Raw genomic sequence first — 24796 nt, 5'->3', positions numbered from 1 at the left:
TTGAATACTATGCTGGTATAAAACTGTATCCACATTTCATCGTTGTCATTGAAAGCAATTTTGCTTGTGTGCTCCATTTCATTAACTGCTCAGACATGGGGTGCTCGGCCCTGGAGAGGGCTCTGGACGCTCCCATCGGAGCCGTCACAGTTGAGCTGGGATGTCTTTGGTGATGAACTCCTGCCCGTGTCAGATTGGATTGGGAATCAGGGTAGATCTCAGCTCAGGAAGCTGCCCCTGGAGCTGGCACAAGCTGTTCATTTCAGTTCTGGACAGTCAGTGATGGATAACTAGAAATCGGTCACTTTCATTGGAATGTATTTCAGTTGCTGGTGCCTCAGTTCTTACAGTGTAAAAAGTGGTTTTATCAGTCTCTTTACATTTGCACATTCTTTACTGGAGTTGAGGTGTTTGAATGTTTCACTTTTATCTACTTCCCTCTCCCGAACTAAAAGCTAATTATTGAAATGGTTTTATCAAGGTGTTTGAATGTTTCACTTTTACCTACTTCCCCCTCCCGCACTAAAAGCTAATTATTGAAATGGTTCTACAGTAACAGTTGTGCCCTACAGCTCTCATTCAATGGAATGTACATTTCAAACGTGTAACGCAAATAAATATGCGATAGCGCACTTCCTTGCCGTGAGTCCGGGGGTGAGCCCGGCCCGTGCCGACGTGTCAGCCGCGGGCGGGGAGGAGGAGCGGCGGTTCCGTCCCGCCCGAGCGCGGAAGGCGAGGGGCGGAAGGGCGGCGCTGGCTGACGCAAGGCGGCGGCGCGTTGGCTCAGCCCGCCCGTGATGCAGTTCCTGCGCCGCGGCCATGGCGGGGGACGTGCTGGGCAGGACGGCGGCGCTGGCCCTCGGTGAGAGCCCGGGGCGCTCGGCCCCCACCCCGGTTCCCATTCCCATCCCTCGCAGCCCCGCCCGTGCCGGGCCCCGGCGGGCCGGGCCCGCAGCGCTGCGCTGGGGGCGCACCGGGAGCGGCCGCAGCGCCGGGCCGGGCCGGGCCCTCCCCGGGCACGGGAGGGGCCGCTGCGCTTCTCGCTTCGGGTCCTGGCTGGTCCCCAGGCCCCGTGCCCTGCTTACCTGCGCAAAGCTGTGCCCTTTGGGAAGGAAGGGCTGCTCCTTCTGGGTCCCCGTGTGTAGCCGGTGGCTCCCGAGGGTTCGGGACCTCGGGAACCCTAGAGATTTTAGCGAACGCACTGCATCGATTGGTTTTTTAAATGAATATAGGATCTAATTCTTATCTTGACTGACCAGGTGGTGCATTTGAAGGTTTATCACTGCTGATAACCAGCAAGATTTGGTATATTAGAAACGGTTGGGCTGGAAGAGGCCTTTAACGATCACTTCTTCCAGCCCCCTGCAGTGAGCAGGGACACATCCGTGTGTGTCCATTTTCTTTCTCATAATTTTTTTTGAGTAATTGCCCGTATTTGTCCTGTATCTCAGAAGAGCTGTATGTGTCTGAACGAGAGGGCAATGACTCCACTGGTGATGGAACACAAAAGAAACCATTCAAGACCGTGTTGAAGGTGAGTGTGGAAAACACTTTGTGCTTTGTTTGGCAGGGTGGAGTGTGTTCTGGGGCAAGTGATGGCCCTTGTATTTTTAAATGTTTCATACCTGTTTTTGCAACCTGAGCAGGAGCAACGTGCCTGCTCAGGCTCTATAAGGATGATTTTGGTTCATTTTGGTTATTTTCCCCCCTTTTTAGGCATTGATGACAGCAGGAAAAGAGCCATTTCCTACAATTTATGTGGATTCCCAAAAAGAAAATGAGGTGCTGTGGCATTGAAGGGTTTCCTAGTGGGAATCGTTTTCTGCACCTTGGTGTGAAGAGACACAGTGTAATCTGCTGTCTCTTGCTCTCTCCTTGAATTCTTTAGAGATGGGCCATCATTTCCAAATCACAGATGAAGAATGTCAAAAAGCTATGGCACAGGGAGCAGATGAAAAATGAAGCTAAGGAGAAGAAGGAGGTAGGTTTCAAAAGGAGCAGAGCACCTTTGTTTTCAAAAAACATTACAGTGTCATCATCATTCCTGCCCCTCCAAAAAAGTGGCATGTTGTTCCTTACTGGTGCTGCTGTTTCACATGTTATTTACAACTGGCCTGGTTACAGCTATTTAATAAGTAATTTTATTCCAACCAGGCAGAAGATCTTCTGAGAAGAGAGAAGAACCTGGAGGAAGCCAAGAAGGTTGTTATCAAGAATGATCCCAGTCTTCCAGAGCCCAAGTGTGTGAGTATGATCCCGTGCCTTGGCACGTGGTCTGTGCTAGGGCATCTGGCCAGCACAGAGACTGTGCTGCTCTGGTGGCGGTCTGGATAAACTCCAAGAGGTGGTGAACCACTCCCCTATTTAATGGCTTTTATTCCCTGCCTCCCAGGTGAAGATCAATGCTCTGGAAGCTTACAGGGGGCAGAGAGTGAAGATTTTTGGCTGGATCCACAGGTTACGGAGGCAAGGTAAAGCACAAGCATGGTTTAGCCCATGCAGGGAGCTAGAACAAGGACAGTGGCCTTCAAAATTTGGACACAGAATGAGTCTGACAGCACCTGGCCTCAAATTTTAAACCAGTCAGGTGCCTTCTTTGGTTATCTCCATGATCACTGCAACACTGACAGTTGCCCCTAATGTGTGGACATACACACATTTCTTAGTTCAAATCTGATGGGATTTTCAGTTTGGAGGCTAGTCGTGCAGAATTTCCTTAACTTCTGTGTTTTAAGCTAGTCCTGCCAAATGAGGAACTAACCAGCAACTGCTCATAGTGAAACCAAATCCCTTCTCTTTTTAACTAGGAAAAAATCTGATGTTTATTGTCTTGAGAGATGGCACAGGGTTTCTTCAGTGTGTCCTTTCTGATGAGCTGGTAAGTTGTGATGTTGTGTTGTGTCATGAATTTAATAGTTCGTACCTCATCTGGTGTTCTCTTATGTAAATGTTATGTTCTCCTCAACCTACTGACTCAGTTGTGTTACTGTTAAATTGTATGTCACTGCAGTTTGTCAGTGTGAGAGCTGTTCAGAAGTGACTGTGGGCTAATGTGTGACTCCAGTGGATGCTGTAGCAAAGCGAGGAATAAAATCTTGCTCACCTGTGCCTCTGTCTGTCTCGCTGCAGTGCCAGTGCTACAACGGGCTGGTGCTGTCCACGGAGAGCAGCGTGGTGGTGTACGGCACGCTGAACCTCCTGCCCCAGGGCAAGCAGGTACAGGAGCTCCTCGGGCTTCTCCTCCTCCCTCACGGGTCCCTGGTGTCCTGAGGGAGGCACAGGCAGAGGTGGGAGGAATCATTTCATTATTCCAGAGGGAATTAGGGCTAGAGAAAGAACAAAGCTCCCAAAGCTGTGCTGTCCAGTGTGAGACAGGTGAACTGTGGGACTGTTCTGCTGAACCGATTTTCCACTGATAGACAACTCCTAGACTATAACATGGAGAGTTGTGTTAAGTAAATGGCATGGTTTCACTTTCCTTAACAGATTTACTCAGTTTTTATTTTGTGAGGCTAAGAATTTTTTCACATCTCTTTTACTGAGGTGTGTTTGTAGGCTCGACCCAAGGTTAGGTAATGTGAGCCTCCACCATCACATTTTGGTAAAATTCTGTGGGTTAGCCTTTGAAAATCTGCATTTCTACCCTGAAAATGGCAGTGAATAAAATGGTTTTAGCTGAACTTAGGGGTTGAACTACAAATGGCATTTGTCAGGGGGGAAGGCGGCCGTGACCACACGGGGGCGCCAGTGAGAGCAGAACGCGGTCACCCTGTTTGGGTGGAGGGACCTTAGGGCCCATCCAGTGCCACCGCTGCCATGGCAGTGACACCTCACACCATCCCAGAGTGTTCCAAGCCACATCCAGCCTGGCCTGGGACACTGCCAGGGGTGAGGCAGCCACAGCTGCTCTGGGCACGCTGTGCCAGGGCCAGCCCACCCTCACAGGGAAGAATTCCTGATATCCCATCTGCCCTGCCCTCAGTCTGTGGGAAACCATTTCCCCTTGTACCATCACTCCAAGCCCTTGTGAAAAGGGGCAAGCAGGGGACTTTTTCCCCAGTGTTGGTTTCTCTCCCACTGGCAGGCTCCAGGAGGCCACGAGCTGAGCTGTGATTACTGGGAGCTCATCGGCCTGGCCCCGGCAGGAGGGGCTGACAATCTGCTCAACGAGGACTCCGAGGTGGACGTGCAGCTCAACAACAGGCACATGATGATTCGAGGTGAGAACATGTCCAAAATCTTCAAGGTGCGCTCCATGGTCGTGCAGGCCTTCAGGGATCACTTCTTTGCCAACGGATACTATGAAGTAAGTGTGTGTTCCCTGGTCAGCAGGTGACTGCTCTGGTGCCCTGACCCATCCGTGTGCTCAGTTCTTCACTCAAGCAGTGACAGCCCTCTTCTCCTGCAGGTCACACCACCTACCTTGGTGCAGACGCAGGTGGAGGGAGGCTCCACCCTGTTCAAGCTGGATTACTTTGGTGAAGAGGCATACCTGACCCAGTCATCCCAGCTCTACCTGGAGACCTGCCTGCCAGCTCTGGGAGATGTCTTCTGCATTGCTCAGTCCTACAGAGCTGAGCAGTCCAGGACCCGCAGGCACTTGGCAGAGTATGGACAGTTGTCCTTGTTTCTTTTTAAACAACTAGATTATCCTTTATGGTGTGAGAGTAAAAGGGTTTGGGTTGTGGGTTTTTTAGATGAGTTTGTTTCATAGCTGAAGATGTGTTGCTGGTATGTGACTTTGCAGTGGTGTTCCTTTGTTCCAGGTACACTCACATCGAAGCTGAATGTCCTTTCATAAGTTTTGAGGATTTGTTGGACCGTCTGGAGAACTTGGTGTGTGATGTCGTAGACAGAGTCTTGAAATCACCTGCAGCGAGCTTGCTGTACGACCTCAACCCGGTAGGCACAGCAATGGGAACAGCCAAAAAAATAGGACCTTAAGCCTTTCCTACTCAGCACATTCTTTTGGGAAATGCAGGGCATGGCAGTGAGCTTATTTGCTATTTGTAAGGGCAAGAAGAATATTAAGCATAATAAGAACGAAAACACTGCAAGGCTGGTAAAGACCAAAGCAGGGAACTGTGGGGGAAGATGTTCCCTGCTAGCATGCTCCAGAAGCCAGCAGTGTGCCAGGATCTGTGGAAGTGCGTGCTGTGCCAGTGGAATAAAACCCTCCATCCCAGAGATTGGATATTGACTGGCTGGTGCTTGCTGATGGAGCATGAGGGAGTGATGAAACAAGTGGTCTTTCAGTTCCTGCCCTGGAATATGAGCCTAAAGCTCTGGAAATACTTCCTTATCTTTCCTCCCATGTGATCTATGAGATTTACTGGGCTTGAGATGGTTGTGTTTGGTTCTAGTAGTAGTGCTGAGCTTAATTTGTTTATTTAAGTGATAATTTCATGGCATGGGAGCTGGGAAAGGTTATGGATGTGCTGATCAGCTAGAAAAGTATCCCTTTTAAAATGGTGCTCCTGCACCTGTGTTTGCTCTTATCCCCAGGGTTTCCAGCCCCCTAAGCGTCCCTTCCGACGCATGAACTATGCTGAAGCCATCGAGTGGCTCAAGGAGCACGATGTGAAGAAGGAAGATGGCACTTACTATGAGTTTGGGGAGGTATGGCATCTAGGGATGCAGCTGTGGGTTGGGCATTGATCTGATGCCCTTCAGCATTGGGATAGAAACGTGTGTTGTCACCTGCCATCAATTCCCTGGCCACGCTTCTCCAGCATGTGAGACAATTTGAAGGAGTTCAGGAGAACTTGACAGCATAGCCAGGATTTTTTTTCCCCTTGGCTTTCTGTCCCATATATTAGAGAGACTTAGATTTTAATGGAACAGATTTTTCTTTTCCCAGACATGTGGGCTTTTATTTCTTCTAAAATAAGTTTTAAGAGTTTAGGTATATTAGGATGAAAGCATGGACATGTGCAGTGTGAAACTGTCTCATTTCCTGCCCACTTCACCTGGGATTTGTGTATGAGTGTAGTTGTGGTGCTGAGTATGAATAAAGGCTGTTCTGACCCTAGGACATTCCTGAAGCTCCCGAGAGGCTGATGACAGACACCATTAACGAGCCCATCCTGCTGTGCCGCTTCCCTGCAGAGATCAAGTCCTTCTACATGCAGCGCTGCAGCGACGACTCGCGCCTCACCGAGTCTGTGAGTCCTTTAACCTGCTGAGGTAGCTTGGAGCGTGCTTGGTGCGAGGGCACGAGTGCTGCAGGAACCCCTTGGGGAATCCCTGCCAGCTTTTGTTGTGGGTGCCTTGGCACGGCTGTGTGGTGCCCTCTGCGGTGGCTTAGCTGTAAGTGGGCCGTGCTGTGGTGCCCTGCAGGTGGACGTGCTGATGCCCAACGTGGGTGAGATCGTGGGCGGTTCCATGCGCATCTGGGACAGCGAGGAGCTGCTCGAGGGCTACAAGAGAGAGGGCATCGATCCCACGCCCTACTACTGGTACACGGATCAGGTCAGTACAGCACCCGGGGCTTCTCCCTTTCTACAGGCTTGACTGCTTTGTTTCTGGTGGTGTTACTGCAACTGCAAATGACTCGAAAATGTGTAATATCCCTCCCTGGATTTCACAGAGAAAATATGGTACGTGCCCTCACGGAGGATACGGTTTGGGATTGGAGCGGTTCCTGACCTGGATCCTGAACAGACACCATATCCGAGATGTCTGTCTCTATCCACGCTTTGTGCAGCGCTGCAAACCTTAGTCATCCTTGGGAAGAACTCCTGGAAAACTGAGCAGCCGATGCTTGGGAAAGAATGATACATGCTGCTGTACTACAGCCTGTCTGACAACAAGACTTCTGCAACCTGTTGCTAATCCAAATACCAGTTTAGGATGTGAAAAGGAAAAAAACCCAAAACCTCTTTTTTAAAACAATATACTAGTAATTAACTGGAAAAAGCATTAGAAAAATTGTTTAGGTGCATTTATGCTCTTGAGTCATCACAAAACAAAGATCCTGATAAGTTGTCATTTAGAAAACAAGATACACTTCTGCTTTTAATGTCTGTGACTTAAAATATGCTGGGCATTTGATCATTTTATTTTTAAATTTGCTTTCATTTTAATCTCTTTTCTCTTGGGGTTTCTTGTTGGGGAAGTCAGGAGTTCAAGCTCCTGGAATTCCCTAAGAGTGCCCTGTGAGAACAGTATGGAGAGGCACGAGCAAAGGATAAAAACAGGAATAAGTTCCTTGGGCACTGCACATTTTAGTTCCTGCTGATTTAAATGGGGGTTCTCTGAGGTGATTCGGTAGCAGGGTGTGAGTACAGTGCACTGGACTCCACTGTGAGGGGGCGGGCTGGGGCTGGGGCTTTGGGGTTCTTTCAGATTATTTATTGTTGCTCAGCGGTGCTGAGGCTGGCAAGGCAGGCTTTGCTCCCTTTCCCCAGGCTGTGGGTGGAGCTGCCATGGGTCCATGCACGCACAGCTGCACGTGTCTGGTGGCTCCTGGGCACGGGGATTGTGGTGCCTTTTGCTCCCTGTGTGCAGCCAGGAGTGACTGACTGAGACCCCGAGGAATAGCAACTGAAACACGTTGGGTTTTCAGACTGTAATGCCAGCAGGGCTTTCCCGTGTCATGCTGAGATGTGTTCATAGAGCAGCTCCCTATTCCCTTGTGCTACTGCAGCTGAACAGCTCCCCTGGCTGTAATGAACTTATCAGATAGGGATAATGAAATACTTCATGTGTTCAGTCATCGGTATCGTTTCTAGTCATAAAGCAATTCCTTTACCAGAGAGATGAAAAAGGTAGGTGCATCGTTTGCCACCCGCACTGAGACTTGGGCTGCATTTGCCATTCACTCCTGGAATTGCTGAGCTGTGGATACCCACATTTTTGTAATAAGTGATCGGTTTTCTTCATCTTGCATGTTATATAAACTGGTCTAAATCAGCAACCAATAAATTATGGCAACACAAGCTGGTGTGCAAGACAGTATTTGAATGCCTGTTCCTTTTACTGAGTCTGTGGAGCTTGCTGCTTGATACAGTGTGGACAAAAACCCGCTTACCCAAGTGCAGTAAACGTACCCCAAGAACTGGCATGAGCTTTTTTTTCCCCTTTGTAAACAAAATCCCCACTAATTAACTTAAAAGCATGATTTTTTTCTAATTTGGAGGGACCACCTCAGCTGCCCAGTGAAATGTGCTGGAGAGAATCAATGTGGTGCTGACTAAGGCAGCAGTGCTGGGGGGAGCAGCCTGGACTTCTGGCACCAGGTAAATACTTTATAAAATACTTTCCTTTTATTGTCTGAAGGGATGGGAAGGCAGGAGTGTCAGGAAAACATCCCTTGTTTGGGATGAGTTCTCAGTCCTTAAACCTGACAGGGCTGAGCTGCTTTATAAAGGTTAAAGGCCTTCTTATCAGGGGAGCTGCTAGAGGAAGGCCTGAGGACTTAAGAAGTGCTCATGGAAGAGGCAGATCAGATAAGGACCTTAAAAGGTGACCAGATGAAAGATGCTGTGGAACTTACCAGAGACTGCTGAGCAATTCCCTCACAGCTGGTGGAGAGAGGTGGGCTGGGATCTGGGAAAGATGCTGCAGCTCTTAGGAAAACAGGAGAACCTGCATTTATTTTTATTAGACAGGGAAAACAAGCCTGCAGAAGAGAAAAAATGTGTAATCAGAACTTGGACCTCATCCTCACTTTCATTTTCCTTCACAGTATCTCCAGAAAGTGAGATTGGTAATTGGATTAGGAACTGGTATACTGGGCTGGCAGCACTGGTTTCAGGACCTTTCAGCCATGTCCCTGGCAGCTTTGGGATGACTGTGCTTTAGCTTTGATTAGATTACCACTCCTGACAGGCACTATTTTATATTTACCTGTGTTAAAGTTTACCTGGCCCTGCTTTGTAGGGCACTTTGAGGAGCATGTGGTGCTGCCAGCCTTTGGCACCGAGAGCTGGCTCTGCCCTCGGCCTGCTGAGATGTGGGATGCAGGCCACCCACATGTGCAGGATAAGTGCTGTGGTGTTTGTTCCTCTGTGTTTCAATTGCAGTATCCTTATCATAGAATCATCAAGTCCAACCACCAACTTAGCGCTACCTCTGGAATTCCTAAACCACTAAACCGCATCATCCAGTGCCAGATCCAGATGCTTTTTAAGCACCTCCAGGGATGGTGACTCCACCATCTCCCTGGGCAGCCTTTTCCAGTGCCTGAATTCCAGTGCCTCAGTTTCTACTGGGAATGGAGGTTACCAGCTGAGCTCCGTGCTCCTGCACACTTGTGTCTGAGGGGCGCAGAGCCGAACTCTCGTCTCTCATACGGTGCCCGCTGAGAAAGCCCCCTGCATTTTTTACAATAACATTTTAAATCTTTTTAGAAGATTTTGCAGGTTTAAAAAGTTTTGCAGTTTAGAGCGTCACTTCAAACCGGGGCTCACTCGCCTTTATTCCGTAAGACTCCATAGGGGCTACTGAGGGGAGCCGGGGCAGCGCCCCCTGCGGGACACCCGCCCCGGGCCCGCGGCCTGCTGTCCCCGGCCCGCCCCCTGGGCCGTGCGGGTGCCGGGGCGGTGCCGGGGTGGTGCCGAGGCGGGGCCGGGGCGGTGCCGGGGGCGGTGTGAGGCGAGGGGCGGCGGCGGGGCTGTCTGAGGGAATGCGGGCGGCCAAGATGGCTGCCGCTGCCGCCGCTGCCGCGCGTCACCGTGAGTGTTAGGGCGCCGCCGCGATGGCAGGAACGGGGGCCGGGGGCGGCGGGTGGCCTGCGGGCCGGCCGGACACCGCGGGCGCTGCGCGGGCGGGAGCGCCGCGGCACCGGCGGCACCGCGTTACACAACGCCCGAGAGGCGCCTTTCATAACGCTGACGGCGCTGGGGCCGGCGGGCTTACCGGGGCTGCGGGAGGGCTTCGCGGGGCTGCGCGCGGTGATGGCGGCGTCCCCCCGCTGCACTGAGGGGGCCGCGGGCGCGGGGTCTCCGCGGGCAGCCCGCAGGGCTCTGTCCGGCCGAGGCCAGCGCGCCCCGGCCCCGGCCGCAGCCCCGCCGCTCTCCCGCGCGGCTTTTCTGTGCGGCTCTGTCTGCTGCCCGCCGCGGAACCGCGCTCTGAAACAGCCGCTTTTCTCTGCGGTTCTGTCTGGTGCCCGCCGCGGAACCGCACTCTGAAACAGCGGCTCTCCCGTCTGTCTGAAGGGGTTGGTGCGGGGATGCTGCCGGTGCCGGTCGCTGCCGGCCGGTGCGGGCTGTGAGCCCGGACTCAGCGCTGCCCTCCGGCCGCGCAGCTATCGCTGTGTCCCTGCCCGGAGGCACTTTGGGCTTACCCACCCCGCTGCTCGCTTTAGACTTTGATACCGTAGTGCCGCTTTTAAAACATGTGAAAGAGCACTTTTATCGATGCTCCATCAAGCTGGGATCGTACTCGTTGCACGTCTCACTCTGCGCTGTGTCCTTCGCGATGCGGATGGAAACGTGCCTAAACCTCAGCCTAAGTCAGGCACTTGCAGGGTGTCCTGGGTTGGAAGGGACTCCTGGTCATTGATTCAGCTCCTGGCCCTGCACCGGACACCCAGCAATGCCACCCTGTGCCTGAGAGCGTTATCCAAGCGCTCCTGGAGCTCTGGCAGCGTCGGGGCTGTGACCATGCCCTGGGGAGCCTGGTCGGTGCCCAGCCACCCTCTGGACCAGGAACAAGAGTTCTTACAGGGCAGAAGTATCAATGCAGCCATTGAAACTTCCCTTTTTATTGTTCTCTATAACTGGCGTGTAGTGCCAGCGCCTTAGAAAGCAATAACCCTAGAACTGGAAGTAAAAAATGATTATTTGAAAAGGACCTTTCAGGCATCAGCGATGCTTGAAGTTCTTTAGTTTGCAGCCTTTTGTATCAGTGCAGATGCAGGCATCCACGGCTAGGCACTCGTGATCCCATGTAAGAGGCTGGATTTGCAGGATGCGTTTTGTTGCCATTGATTTCAGCAGGTTTTGAGGCCGTTCAGCATCTGTTCAGGAGGTTATTAGAGAGCTGTGAGCTGTAAGATGCTCTTCCCAGCGGGTGGGTCGGCTGCTGAGGAGCTCTGTGCTGTTGGGGCTGAATTGCTGCTGAGCTCCCGTGGTCTGGCAGGGGAAATGTCGCACTGAACAATTGCCAGAGAGACGGGGATGCAGAATTTAGCCTTATTTTTTTTTTCACCATGAGCAATTCACACTATTTCTGTGCTAAAAGAATACCGTGTAATGACGATGAACTCCCGAGGAGAACGAAGTGTGCCTTTGAAAAGGCAGGCTGTAAGCAGCATGGAATTGTATGGAGCTGTATGGAATATGGGTTGGAAGGAGCCTTAAGGATAACCTTGTTGTGTTTAGCTTGAGGGCTGAATAAGGAGATGCTGGAGTGAGTCCAGAGAAAGCCATGGAGATGCTCCAGGGCTGGAGCCCCTCTGCTCTGGAGCCAGCCTGGGAGAGCTGGGGGTGTTTAGTATGGAGGAAAGAAGGATCCAGGGAGACCTCAGAGCCTTTTCCAGTGGCTAAAGGGGCTCCAGGGAGCTGGAGAGGGAGGGGGATGTGTGCAGACTTGTGCATGGAGTCTGGAGTTGCTGCTCAGCATTCAAACAGGAGCAGATGTCTAACCTGCATTGCAGACACGGTGTGGAAATCCTGTCCTGTCTGGGATTAGCCCAGGTGTGTCTGACCCACAGGAGGAGTGACACAGTCTGACGCTTATTCCTCAGGGTCAGCCCCTTGTTTCCACCAGGTGTTTTGGAGTTATGATTGGAACTCACAGATGAGCAAGCCTTTGCTTTGGATTTTGGTGTGCTGGGGGGTTTGTGTGCTGTGCCAGGGGGATCAGCACTGCCCGTGCTGGGGGTTTGTGTGCTGTCGCTGGGGATCAGCACTGCCCGTGCTGGGGGTTTGTGTGCTGTGCCAGGGGGATCAGCACTGCCCGTGCTGGGGGTTTGTGTGCTGTGCCAGGGGGATCAGCACTGACAGGGCTGGGGGGTTTGTGTGCTGTCGCTGGGGATCAGCACTGCCCGTGCTGGGGGTTTGTGTGCTGTCCCTGGGGATCAGCACTGACAGGGCTGGGGGTTTGTGTGCTGTCCCTGGGGATCAGCACTGCCCGTGCTGGGGGTTTGTGTGCTGTCCCTGGGGATCAGCACTGACAGGGCTGGGGGTTTGTGTGCTGTCCCTGGGGATCAGCACTGACAGGGCTGGGGGTTTGTGTGCTGTCCCTGGGGATCAGCACTGACAGGGCTGTGTCTCCGCAGTGCTGAGGAGCTGCAGCCAGCTGCGGGTGCCGCTGCGATGGAGAGGCCAGGCCACGGCGGCGGCGGTGACGGAGAGCGCCCGGCTGCAGGAGCAGCCCCAGGAGCGGTGGGTCTGTGTGTGGGTGTGTATGAGGTGTGGGTGCCCTGTGTGTGTGCGGGCCCTGCCTGTCCCGATAGCCGGGCTGGGCTGCTGTGTGTGTGCGATTGTGTATCTGCCTGCCTGCACTCACCCTGCTGGGCAGGGACAGCCCTGCTCCTGCACAGCCCCTGAGCCAGGCCCACATCAGGCCTGAGCAGTGCAGGGACATTCATTATTGTCACTGTTCATTGTCATCCTGCTTCCTGGGTCTCATTCCTTCTGATATGTAGCAGACAGGGAATGGAAGCTGAGGTCCAGAAACATTGGGGCAGGTCTGGGCTCCTCTCAGTGCCCTGTTGTGAGACTTTGGCCTTAACAAAAGGGCAAAGCTCCCTGTGCAACCTGAACCATCTGCTGGGGAACTGAGAGACTGGTCTCTGGGCTCCCTTGGGCAGGGCAAACAATTCCATGGGGAAATTGGGTGAGAGTTGTGATCAGCAGCCATTCTGTAAATGCTGATACCGCCATCTGTGCTGCTGTGCCCTGTGGGACGTGATCCTTACAACAGTGTGCCAGACCTGCACCCAGATAGAAAATCCATTCTGGAAAAACCCAACTCAAACACAACTGCAATGAATTGGTGTGTAGAAAGGCTCCTTGCTGCTGTCAGTGCTGCAGGAGATGACATGTGTCCCCACAGTACAAAGACAAAGACTTGTGTGAGTGGCTCATTTGCTTTCCAGGGAAGCTGCTGCTTGGTTTGGCTGGAATGCACAGCTGAGACCCTGTTTTATAACCTCCCTTAGAGCCAGCAGCTGTGAGACAGCTTTCTTAGTGTGTTTCCAGCTAAAGTCTGTGTTACAAAGTGGTTTCCTTTTAAAAAAGCAAAGATCATGTAGATACTTGTGTCTGGCCATTCCTGTTTCTAGTGCAAGTGTTTACATAAGCAGGAGGAGCCTTGGGATAGGAGCTGCCTTTGCAAAAGGCAAATGTGGGAGGATGAGCTGGTTGTTTTGTCATTGTAATAAAAATACAAGCAGTGGGTCACTAGGATTTGGAATCTCTCTTGTTTTCCTAGGAAACCTAAGACAGGGATCTTGATGTTGAACATGGGAGGCCCGGAGCGGCTGGACGACGTCCACGATTTCCTGCTGCGTCTCTTCCTGGACAGGGATCTGATGACCCTTCCCGTTCAGAAGTGAGGAGCACTGGGATCTCCTGTGGTACAGGCGGTGCTGGTGTTGCTGTAACTATTTGCTTCTGTGGAGGGCAGCACTCCTCGAGAGTGCTTCCTCCTGGGAGCAGTCAGGGCAGGGGACAGTGCTGGGACCCTCTGGATTGGGCCTGCCGTGGCTGTTCTCTGTTAGCTGCAGGCCGAGGTGTGGGGAGGGGGGTGGAGCAGAGCACCACACAAGCCGTGCTGCATTTGGCAGGGATTGCCGGGCCAAGGCTGCAGGGCAGAGCTCGGGAGGGGGTTTGGGCTGCCTGGTAACGCGCCCCTGTCCCGCTGCAGCAAGCTGGCCCCGCTGATCGCCAGGCGCCGCACGCCCAAGATCCAGGAGCAGTACAGCCGCATCGGCGGCGGCTCCCCCATCAAGAAGTGGACGGCGCTGCAGGGAGAGGGCATGGTGAAGCTGCTGGACAGCATGTCTCCTGGCACTGGTACTGCTCTGCTCAGCCCCCACGGGCTGCTTCTGCTCTCTGGCTTGGGACCGTTTGCTGCAAAGCAGCTTTGGCTGCCTGGTTTCCTTGTGGGGTGGTGTGCGTTCCCTCCCTGCTGGGAAATCCCATGGCAAAGACAGTGCAGGAGGGATTCCATTGTGAGGTTGTTATGGAAGGAAGGCTGGGCTCGGGGAGCCACCTCTGTCTCTCCTGTGACCATGGGAAGATGGCTGTGGCAGACTAAGTGTGTTATTTTCAGGTGCCAGGAGTGTCCCTCGGTGTGTGGCACTGCCAGGCACTGTGCCTTGCCCTGTGAGCCCTGCTTGGGCCTGAGGAGGCCTGCACTGAGGACAAGTGGCTGAGGCCTAGAGGGGAGGAAAGGGGAATGTATTTCATGTGAGCACCAAGGTGGGCGTGGGAGGGGGTTCTCAGCAGCTGCTGCAGGGCTGAGAGGAGCACAGCTGGAGCAAAGACAAGGCTTTGTAGATGGGCAGTGCAGGGCAGGCTGAGCAATAGCAGTGAGCCCCACCCGGGGACACAGCAGGAGATAAGGCTGGGCAGCTTGGCTGGCAGGGAAGGAGAGGCTCTCTTTGCCAGTCCTTTGTGATGATAAACCTTCAAAGGTGAGTGCAGCCTCCTTTCCCTGTCTCTGTGTCACAGAATCCCTCCCAGCAGGGATGGCTGGTATGGGATAGCCTGTGCCACTGTGCCTGGTAGCATCAGTTTGAGCTGGGGTCCCTGCAGGTGCAGTCAGAGCCTGAGGCCTGCTGTGTCATCCAAGGCAGGAGTGCTCTTGGAGCAGGAGCCCTGAAGGGTCAGCCTTGCAGCAGGTTCTGCAGATAAGGCTTGGAAGGCTTATCTGCTTTTCCCAGTGTCCCGCTCCCACTTGCTTTTGTTTGGTGACCACTCTCTGTGCAGTCACACCCTTCTCTGGGCACCTCTCCCACCTGATAAGTCCTCTGGAGGCTCCTTTTTGACTTGACAGCAGCTGCAGTTTAACAATAGAATGTGCAGAGCACTATTATTCAAACCGGCTGTGCACAGACACAACACCTCTCTTTGCTGCCCATGCCCTGGACAAAACCTGGCACTGGGAGGGCATTGCTTCCAGGCTGGCCGCGTTCTTCCCAAAATGTCCTTTGCCAGGTTAAACTCCTCCAGTCCCTGCTGTGGTCAGTCAGACTGCTGTCTTTAGTGACACTGAGAGATGTTAATGGGGTTCCTGGCTCAAGGGCTCCTGAAGTTGGGTCTTTATTTGCTGCTGCTCCCAGCTGGGAGCTCCCCTGCCTCCTGCAGAGAGCTGGAGCTGAATAAACCTGTTTCTGAATCCTGCACAAGTGTACGGAGTGGAGCCCAAGCATGGGACATCTGCTTCCTTCAGAAACCTGATAAATGTTAGTTCAGAGCCACTGACCCGGAAACCCTGACAAAGAAACTTTGCTTTTGTTCTCATAAGAACCTCTGTCCTCCACTTAAAAAAACGAACCAGCAAACCTTCCTTGCCTGCTTCCCATCCCTAACCAAGCCATGCTCCCAAAGCTGGCACCCAAAAGATTGGAGATAAAAAATGGAGGAACCTGAGATCTCCTCAGGGAGAATCACATTGCTGCCAGAATTAGGTGTTAAAGCCATGCAGCTTTTTATGAAAGCCCTCCAAATTCAGGATGGGAGAGCACGTGTCCCTGATTCACTGCTCTGCTGCTTGGGTGCCATCAGAGCAGGCGTGCAGGGCAGGGAGGGCGGCTGGAGCTGTGAGGGCATCGGGGTGTTCATTTAGCTTCTGCTAGTGACACTGTTTTACCTTTATGTCCTTAAAATCAGGAGTTGCCCTGTGAGACACAGGGGCTCTGTCCAGGCTGGGAACTGTGCCTCTGCTAAGTGCAGGAGAAGCAGAAGTGATGTTCCTGCAGAAGCAAACCATACTATAAATCACTTTTAAATTCTAATCACAGCCCAGTGAGGTACCAGAAATGTGCTTACATGACAGAGCTTTACCAAAGCAGCCAGAAAATACCAGCAGGTTAATGGCAGAAAATACCAGCAGGTTAATGTCAGCAGCCCAGCCGCTGTTCCTGTGTGTGACGTGTAACAATGTGTTTCTGTGTTTCTCCCTGTCCCTGCCCTGCCGTGTGTGTGCAGCCCCTCACAAGTACTACATCGGGTTCCGCTACGTGCACCCGCTGACCGAGGAGGCCGTGGAGCAGATGGAGAGGGACGGCATCCAGAGGGCCATCGCCTTCACCCAGTACCCCCAGTACAGCTGCTCCACCACAGGTGAGCCCTGGGAGCTCTGGCCAGGCTGCAGTGCTGTGTGAGCTGGGGTGTAATTGTTCCCACTGGAGACACTCGGCTCTGATTTACGGCTGGGTTTTAATTAGGCAGCATTTTAAAATATGATTATAGCTTGCTGCCGAGCTGTTCCAGTCTGACAGCTTGCTGGTGGCCTGGCTGAACGTGTGTTGTGAATCCTCTGTTTCAGGAAGCAGTTTAAATGCCATTTATCGCTACTATAACCAGAGAGGGGAGAAGCCCAAGATGAAGTGGAGCATAATTGACCGATGGCCCACACATCCCCTTCTCATTCAGGTGTGGATCTGAAGTTATACATTTTCCTTTAAAATACAGAAACAAATACTGAGGGAGGATAACAGGAAGGCTTCAATCTGAGGGTGCATTTTAGCTGTGTGATGAAATGGGTCTTGTCTACCATGTCTGAAATTACAGGAGGAGAGTTATTTCATGCCCCATGCTTTGGCAGGATAATGTGTGAAAGCAACCACTGTGCACCTCCTGATTTAAAAGCTGGGGATGTTACCCTAATGGTGGTGGCTGGAAGGAACCTCTGCAGGCCATTAGTCCAAATTCCTGCTCAGAGCACCTCTGTAGCCAGCACACACAGAGATTGTGTTGGTTTGTCAGATTCCCCTCTGGCAGCACAGGGTAATTCCCGGCTGTGGCAGGAGCAGTGAAGGGAAGCCTTCGTGCTGCTCTCCTTCCAGAGAAAATGGCTCTTTGGTCTTCATGAGGGAGCTTTTGTGGGGGTTTGCAGTTTCTGTGGTGTGCTGAGCAGGTGAGAAAGCACCGAGGGCAGGCAGGGACATGGGAGCTGCCTGTGCTGGTGACTCTGCTGACACACTGCCTGAGTGTGGTGCACACTGGGGACTTTGGGAGTGCTCGAGGCAGCAGGGACATGGGAGCTGCCTGTGTGCATCTGCATCTCTGCAGCGTTCCCCACTCAGGATTTGTGTTTCCCTGAGCAGTGCTTTGCCGATCACATCCAGAAGGAGCTGAACCTGTTCCCACCAGACAAAAGGAAAGAGGTGGTCATCCTCTTCTCAGCCCACTCGCTGCCCATGTCTGTGAGTTACCCAGGGCAGGGTGTGGGCACACAGTGTGGGAGTGCCAGGCAGGCCTGGTCCTTCCCAGGGTGTTCACCGTGCCAAAGGTGTGCTGTGCTCGGGTGCAGGTGGTGAACCGTGGTGATCCCTACCCTCAGGAAGTGGGAGCTACTGTCCAGAGGGTCATGGAGAAGCTCAACTACTCCAACCCTTACAGGCTGGTGTGGCAGTCCAAGGTAAGTGCTCGGGGGAGCTGAGCAGGTAAAGCCTGTGCAGGGTCTCACTGGACTGGAAAAAATACACCTTATTTATTATTTTCTTCAGTCTTGTTCAGGCCAGCCCAGGTTCTGTTCCTTTGAGATGTAATGGTGGGAAGTGTGTCTTCATTAAACATTCCGTGGAGAGAGTGAGAAGTACAACCAGAAGCAGGGAAATAAAAAATAACTGTTTGTATCCCATCCATAACCTGCTCTGTCATGCTGCCTGAGGAAATGTGGGTGCTCTTTGTAAGAATGATTTAATGAGCGTTTTCCCTTTATTTCTGCCTTTTTGTTCCAGGTTGGACCAATGCCCTGGCTTGGTCCCCAGACAGACGAGACCATTAAGGGCCTGTGCCAGAGAGGAAAGAAGAACATGCTGCTGGTCCCAATAGCATTTACCAGTGACCACATTGAGACTCTGTATGAGCTGGACATCGAGTATGCCCAGGTTTTGGCCAACGAGGTCAGTGCTCTGTGCGTTTGGTCCCTGCTCTGAAATTATTTCTCCTGCGTTCCAATTTGCTTTGTAGTTGCTTCTTGCAATATTATTTGGGGTTAGCTTTATTTTCCCGTAAATCAAAAATTAACCTGAACTGGCTTAACCACAAAACAGGTGGGAGTTTGTCTTTCTAGATTTAGGTGTTTAAACCATTACAAATATTGCTCAAAAACAATGAGTCATTTTCATTCATTCAGTGAATGAATGACAACACAATGTAATGTTGCCCCATAGTAATTTTTGCTGTGATGCTGCATTTAATCCACTCATTTTGGGGTGACTTCTGAATGACATGGGAAGATTTTGGAGGCTACTCAGTGAAGGATCAGAACAGGTTTAACTTTTTCCTTCTTGTTTTTGATTCAGTGTGGAGTTGAAAACATCAGAAGAGCGGAGTCTCTCAATGGAAATCCACTGTTCTCCAAGGTATGTGCTATGTTGCAGTGGCTGTACAGGTTTGCAGTTGTGTTTCCTGCTGGGTGTGGGTGTTTCCAGGTGGTTTTAAGGCATTTTGAGTTTCAGAGCAGCAATGGAACCCCGTGTGGCTGATGTGCCCAGCACGGAGGTGTTCCTTGTGCTGCAGTTTGTGCGGTTTGGTCAGGAGGGGACACGGGGTGCCGGGGTTGGGCTGGGGGTATTGCACAGCTGGATTTGCTCCCTCTGACCTCTCCCCGCTCCCCGCAGGCCCTGGCAGACCTGGTGTGCTCCCACCTGCAGTCCAACGAGGTGTGCTCCCGGCAGCTGACGCTGTGCTGCCCGCTGTGCGTCAACCCCGTGTGCCGGGAGACCAAGGCGTTCTTCAGCAGCCAGCCCCTGTGAGCAGCCAGCGGCCCTCGGGACAGCCCAGGGCTGCTGCGGCCCTGCAGCACGCACAGCCTGGCTGGGGGCATCCTTCTGGAGTTTCCTTTGGTTGAGGAGAGTTGTGGGAAGTAGGGAGATCAGGGCATTTATCCTGTCAGGTGTGAGGAGATCTCCTGTCATCCGACCCCGATGGGACTTATTGTGAGCCCAGTAGGACACACTGAAAATCCTACACAGCTTTTTTACAGTTAGCTTCTATTGCTATGCAGGGATTTATTGTGTGCAGGGCGGTCAGGAGCTCATTAACTTGGCCAGGTTGAAGGTGCACTGATTTTGGTTTTGCTTGAGGTGCAGTGTGACCAGCACAGTCTGTTGTCTGTTCTGAGAGGGACTTTGCAGCTGGCTTTGAGACTTTGGAGATCAGGTTACTTCTAGTGCTTTTTAATAAGGTGTGTATGTGTATATATTTTTTTTTTAATTTTTTTTTTTTTAGAGCATAAAGATAAGGCTTTGTTTTGTTTTGGTTTTCTCCTGCCGGAAACTTCCTGTGAAAGCTTAGCTGGGATAGTAGAACACAGAAAACTTGTTTACATTTTCTAGGAAAAACATTTTCATTATCTGCAGAAAAGTATTTGAAGAGGATAAATTAAAAGGAATTAGCCTGCTTGGGTGATACTGGAGAATTTGCTCCATTGAAACTGCGTGTTTCAAGTCTAGCAGGAGCATGTGTGGAAACATGTTGGCTTATCTGTTAAGCAGAATGGGGTTTAAAATTCTTTTTATTTTTATTTAAAAAGGGCTTTTTTCTGTTTGGTGAAGTAAATGTAGGAAGTCAGGCTTGTTCTCCAGGAGGTGTATAGATCCACTCTGTGCTTTCTACTGTGCCACAGTACCGTGGTTTTGTGGGGTACCTATGGAGTGCCGTAGGTAGGATTGATCTGGCTGGATTGCTGTTGTGCAGACAGAGACGATGGGTCAGGAGTGGTTTGACTTTCACGCTGCAGATGCCTGAGCACAGAGGCTGCCAGCCCCCAGCAGGGCCGTGCTGGCAGGGCCCTGGCACCGGGCGTGCCCCCCGGGCACAGGGTCCCCTCCTGCCTGCCTGCCTGCCTGCCTGCGGGGCAGGAGCAAAGCTGTGACCATGGCACTGAGCCCTTCGTGGGGCAGCCTGCTGGCACCTCCTTGGGCACCCGTTTACTTGATGTCCTTAGCACTGAAATGCCAGGACCTGGGCACTGCAGGCTGGTTCCTGGAACTGCTGGTGGCTGGGAAGCAGGTGCTGTGCTGCTCAGCCCGGCTGCTCTGCTCAGCAGTTTGCACCTCAGGTCCTTTGGGCACAGGGTGTTTAAAGAGAGAAGAGGCCTCCTGCGGTGTATCAGGGGTCTGTCCCGTTCTGGTTTGTTGTTGGAATCAAGGATGGGGTACCAAAGGAATGGATGGATCCCGTGTTGAGCACCCATGGAGTGCTGTAAATCCCAAATACCTCTGGAGAGCTGCTTGCTCCACTGCCATACCTGCTTCCCAGGGTGAGACAGACTGAGATTCCTCCAATGCCAGAACCTCCTGCAGCACCCTGTTCCCACAGAAAGTCTTCCTTGACCCCTCATGCCTGTGCCTGTTTCAGTGGCAGGGAGCCAGGAGCTTCTCTTCTCCCTCCTCTCCCTCCCCCTGGGCTCTGCTCACTGCCTGGGCAGGGAAAAGGAGCACAAATGTCCAGGATGTCTGGGAACACTGGCCTTACACCTCTCCTTGTTAAAGAACTTCCTCTGTTTCACTCCTCTGTGTGACTTTGGGATCAGTGCAAAGCAGTCTGGTCTGTCAAATCTTCCTGCCCACTCCTGTTTCCTCACAGCTGGGGGGGAATGTGGACCTTCAGGTGGTCCAGGCTGTGACTACCACATTTACAAGTGTGGAAAGCAGAGGTTAACATCATATGAACCTTGTGGTATTATAAATACAGCTGGCTTTTCATTTTCATACTGGAGAGAGTCCTGTCAATACTAGCTGGCACTGATTCTGAGGCATTACATTTGTCCCCTGTAATAAAAGGTACTTAAAATTCACTTTTGAGTGTTCTAACCACAAGCGGGATAATTACTCTGTTGCTGCTATTACAGCATCATGTGGAAATCACTTAATTTTCCAGCTTTTAGCAGATGGAGCCAGTCTCACAGAGCTGGTGGTGCTGTTTGCTGTCAGAGGGTGGTTTTCTCAAGGTTTCTGAGGGGTTCCTCATCTCCCAGGCTGATGGCCAGCGGGTTGGGTGAGTGTGTGCCCTGAGGAGAGATGGATCCATGGTGCAGGTGTCTTCCTGATCCCTGTCAGTGCTGTGTCCCTCTGAGTCTGCAGCTCACCCAGCACTGTGGAGCTCTGGCCTCAGGATGTCAACTGGAAATTGTAGTTAGGAACAGCCCATGGTGTCCTGAGGGAAGAAATGGGAGGGAAAGGGGTGAGCTTGTTTTCCTGCTTTAACACTCTGCCGTTTGGCTTATTTTTTCATTGTTGAGTGAATTTTTCTTTTTGAGTCTGTTTTTAACCTGTCCCTGGGTCCTCGCTGCATTTCAGAGAAGGTGCTGTGCACCAGAGGGTGTGGGTGGTGTCCGAGCTGGCTCCTGCTGTCCCCTGGGAGGAGGATGGCACAGCTGAGCTCAGTGGGGCCGGGCTTTCCCTGGGGGTACCTGGAAGCTCAGTGAGTTCTCCCTTCCCACCACCATCACCTTGGAGTGCAAGCTGCAGGCCAGAGCAGCTCCTTTGGTTCTGTTAATGCCACATGTGTACAGATCCTTGCTTTTGGCCCAACATATGCATTTCACATTGACCAAGGACTTCCATTTGATGTAACACAGCAAATTTGGATACTCCTTCTGTGTGTCGTTTGCCATAAGGATGGAATTCCAATTAAAGTTCTTTTAAGGAAATAACTGAGCTGTGTGTCCTTGTAAGAGCTCTTCATGCTGGTGTGTGAAGGTCTCTGCCCCTCTGGTATCAGGTTGGGGTGACACCCTCTGAAAGGACCGAATGAGGGGTTTGCCCTGGTGTGGGATCCCACCTGATGGATAATTTATTCTGTTCCCTGTTAGCGGTCTCTGGGCAGCTCCTTGCTGATGCTGCTAATTAAGTGCTGGATTGATTATTTTCTAGAGCAGGGATTGGAGATGTTGGATACTTGAGCTGATCCGTTAGTGATGGGGGAGAGCAGGATGCAAGCCCAGCCCAATGGAAGGTGGGCAGTGTGGAGCAGAGCAGTGATGGTGCTCCTGCCCTTCTGGAACCTCAGTGCAGGCTTTGCTGGGTTACCTTTGAGTGGGGATTGGCTGTGTGAGCCTGGCAGAACTTGGGCAATGTCATATTTGAATCCACAACAGTCTCTGACATTGTGGAAGCACTTTTCCTTCCCTCTCTCTTTCTGCAGGGCTCACTCTCCACCTGCTTTCCTGCTTGGCCATGGGTTTTTTGTGTTTCCAGGAGCAAATTTCTGAGGATGTATGGGCTGTGCTGTGTCTCTCATGCACTGTGGAAGTACTTGTCTCCAGCAGCACAACCTGGGTGAGGGATTTGGCTGTCACTCAGCATTTCATGCCCTACTTCTGCCTGTAGAGCACAGGGATTTGCAAATTTGGACCAGCTCTAAAACCTGCCTTTTGTCTTCCTGCTAAATTTGTGCTTAGCACTAAGTGCCAGGAAGAGGTTATTTAATCTGAGTCCATTGGCCTGGCTGATGAGCATCCTTGCCATGACTCTGGAGATGGATTGTCTGTCCAGAGAGGGATCATCTCCACACACACAGCCTTTGATCCCCGGGCTCAGAGGTTGCTCCTGTGACACCTGAGCCCCAAAGGCCCCACCAGGCCACCACGTGGGGAGGGAGGGATTTGCTCCTTCCCACGCCAGAGCTGTGCAGAGCAGGCTCGGAGCACTGCCCTGGTGGGAGCTGTCCCTGCCCCTGGATGTCTGTAGGCTCTGTTCCAGCCAGCCTGGGGTTCTGTGAGTCACTGGAGGTGCTGCTGTGCTGCCATGGCTCACTGGCAGGGAAAGGGATGCAGATCTGGGGCCTGGCAGTTCCTGGAATGATGCAGAGGGAATCCAGAGCGCTGCAGTCTCCTGTCATCTTTAAGGATGATCCCTAACGTGTGAATATCACCCGCTCTTGAGGCCTAATTGCGTTTCTCCAGCGAGCAGGGGCATTTCCAAGGCAGCTTAAACGAGCACTTAAGGGATAATGCTGGGAGCCCTCGGGGGGGCTCTGTGCCCAGGCTGGGCTCCTCACAGCCAGCTCCCCCAGCAGAGTCATTGGGCTCCTCACAGCCAGCTCCCCCAGCGCTTTTATCTATCCCAGAGTTATCGGGCCATTAGGGTTCTCTTTTACTGCCCTGGAGTTCTCGTGCTGTCAGGCGGGAGGGGAGGGAGGTGTAACACGACCCAAAGTGGTCTTGTATGTTTTAATCTGCTGGTTTAATATCTTATGGCTTCCTGCCATTATCCCTTTCTGAGCCGGAGCCTGGAGTCGCTCCTGGAGGTTTGCTGTGTGCAGAGGCTGCAGGCAGCGTTCAGTGGCTTTCTGCACTTTCTGGCAGGCAGAGCGCGCCTTGGCTTGCTCTCGCTGTGTGTGGGCACTGGTGACAGATGTTCCCACCTGATGATCCCGCTGTGCTGTCCTGCCACGCTGCCTATTCCAAGGTGGTTTTTTTGTCCTGGCTGTTTTCCTTCAGCACCTCCATGCCACTTGTGCTGAAAATCAGTGGCATTGCAAAAGCTCCTGCTGTTTTCCTCCAAAGAAACCCACTTTGCTCACCCTGACTTGCTGTTGGTGTGCAGCTTTCCCTGCGGGCTGCATGCCAGGCTGTGTCCCGAGGGAATTCCCGCAGGTTTAAAGTGCTGTGCAGTGTTGGGATCAGAAGGGCTGCCGGAGCCTCATCTGCAGCGGGAGGAGCCGTGCTGTGCTCAGGGCGGGTCCCACACGGCAGCTCATTCCCGCCGGGCTCATCCCGACAGATGGATGCACTGCCCGAGGAGCAGGAGGAGGATGGCAGCGGTGCCGGCTCCCGAGGGGCATTTACAGCACTTTATCCTGGGACAGCCGTGATTCCTGGCAGGGTTGGGAACAGTGAGCTGAGGAATGAGCTCCACGGCTCCAGAGCTGGCCCTGGACCCCGGCTCAGGGGCACAGCCTGGCACTGGGGAAAGCTGATGCTGATGCAGCATCCCGGCCCGGCTGCAGTCCTCCCACACAGCCAGCTCATCCTTCAGCTTAATGAAATGGTCCCATTTCCCTCCTCCAGCTGTGCCCACTGCTAAGTGCCTGGAAAATGCATCCCCGGGGGAGCAATCCTGCGAGTGAGATGGAAATGACCTGCCGTGGCTGCATTAGTCTCGGTGTCACCACTCTCGCCTCTCTGCTGCTAAAGGGTTTTTACCCTTCCTGTGCCTCTGCAGCCCTCCCCAGCACAGGCAGGAGGAAAGAAGGCTGCAAGAGCCACGGCCAGGGCTCTGCCACACAAAGTGCTGAGGAGGCAGCTCCGCCTTTATCTGCGCCCGTGGCCACTCAGCAAAGTGAAATGAAGCAGTGTAAATTTAATTAATGGCAGAATCCGGCTCAGTGTCGAGAGAGGGACACAAAGAGAATGAGCATGAAAACAAACTTTTCAGTGAGTTTATTAACCCCAAGGTTAGACATTGGTGCCAAGGTTAGATCCCAGCCAATAAACCCCAAGGCAGGGCCTTGTCACTGCTCTGGGGCTGGGACACGGTGCTGGGGGGCTCTGGGGCCCCCATGCCTCCCCAGGCTGACCCTGCTCCAGGAGCTCAGAGGAGTGAGCTAGGGCAAGAGGGGGCTGGGTTTGTTTGGATTTTAAAGACAGAAATACAACAAAAGTGCTTTTCTTGTGCCCTTTGTTTTGCTTTTTCCGAGGAAACGAAACAAACAAGACTTGT

The 24796-nt window shown here is 52.5% G+C and overlaps 2 protein-coding genes across 3 annotated transcripts; both read left to right on the top strand.

The window, feature by feature from the left end:
* The first annotated feature begins 759 nt into the window (after positions 1-759).
* NARS1 (asparaginyl-tRNA synthetase 1) lies at positions 760-7952 on the top strand. 2 transcript variants are annotated; one of them, XM_058043649.1, is made up of 15 exons: positions 760-862; positions 1452-1534; positions 1717-1782; positions 1889-1981; positions 2155-2244; positions 2393-2471; positions 2808-2878; positions 3130-3216; positions 4085-4306; positions 4409-4608; positions 4767-4902; positions 5506-5619; positions 6033-6164; positions 6340-6471; positions 6590-7952. In XM_058043649.1, the coding sequence occupies exons 1-15, from the start codon at positions 820-822 to the stop codon at positions 6719-6721; spliced, it is 1680 nt and encodes a 559-aa protein (XP_057899632.1). In that variant the 5' UTR covers positions 760-819; the 3' UTR covers positions 6722-7952. The 2 variants fall into 2 exon arrangements, with proteins under 2 accessions (XP_057899632.1, XP_057899634.1); XM_058043651.1 differs by having other exon boundaries at positions 782-862; positions 1455-1534.
* Positions 7953-9597: 1645 nt separating this feature from the next.
* On the top strand, positions 9598-21786 carry FECH (ferrochelatase). Its single transcript, XM_058044296.1, has 11 exons — positions 9598-9677; positions 12227-12332; positions 13384-13503; positions 13819-13967; positions 16107-16241; positions 16447-16553; positions 17228-17326; positions 17434-17541; positions 17864-18028; positions 18431-18490; positions 18749-21786. Exons 1-11 carry the CDS (start codon positions 9629-9631, stop codon positions 18881-18883), a joined length of 1233 nt encoding a protein of 410 aa, XP_057900279.1. The 5' UTR covers positions 9598-9628; the 3' UTR covers positions 18884-21786.
* The last annotated feature ends 3010 nt before the right edge of the window (positions 21787-24796 follow it).

The sequence above is a fragment of the Melospiza georgiana genome, chromosome Z, assembly GCF_028018845.1.
Source record: "Melospiza georgiana isolate bMelGeo1 chromosome Z, bMelGeo1.pri, whole genome shotgun sequence".
NCBI lineage: Eukaryota > Metazoa > Chordata > Aves > Passeriformes > Passerellidae > Melospiza > Melospiza georgiana.
The sequence above is the reverse complement of the archived record's forward strand: the minus strand, read 5'-3'. Positions and strand labels throughout refer to the sequence as shown.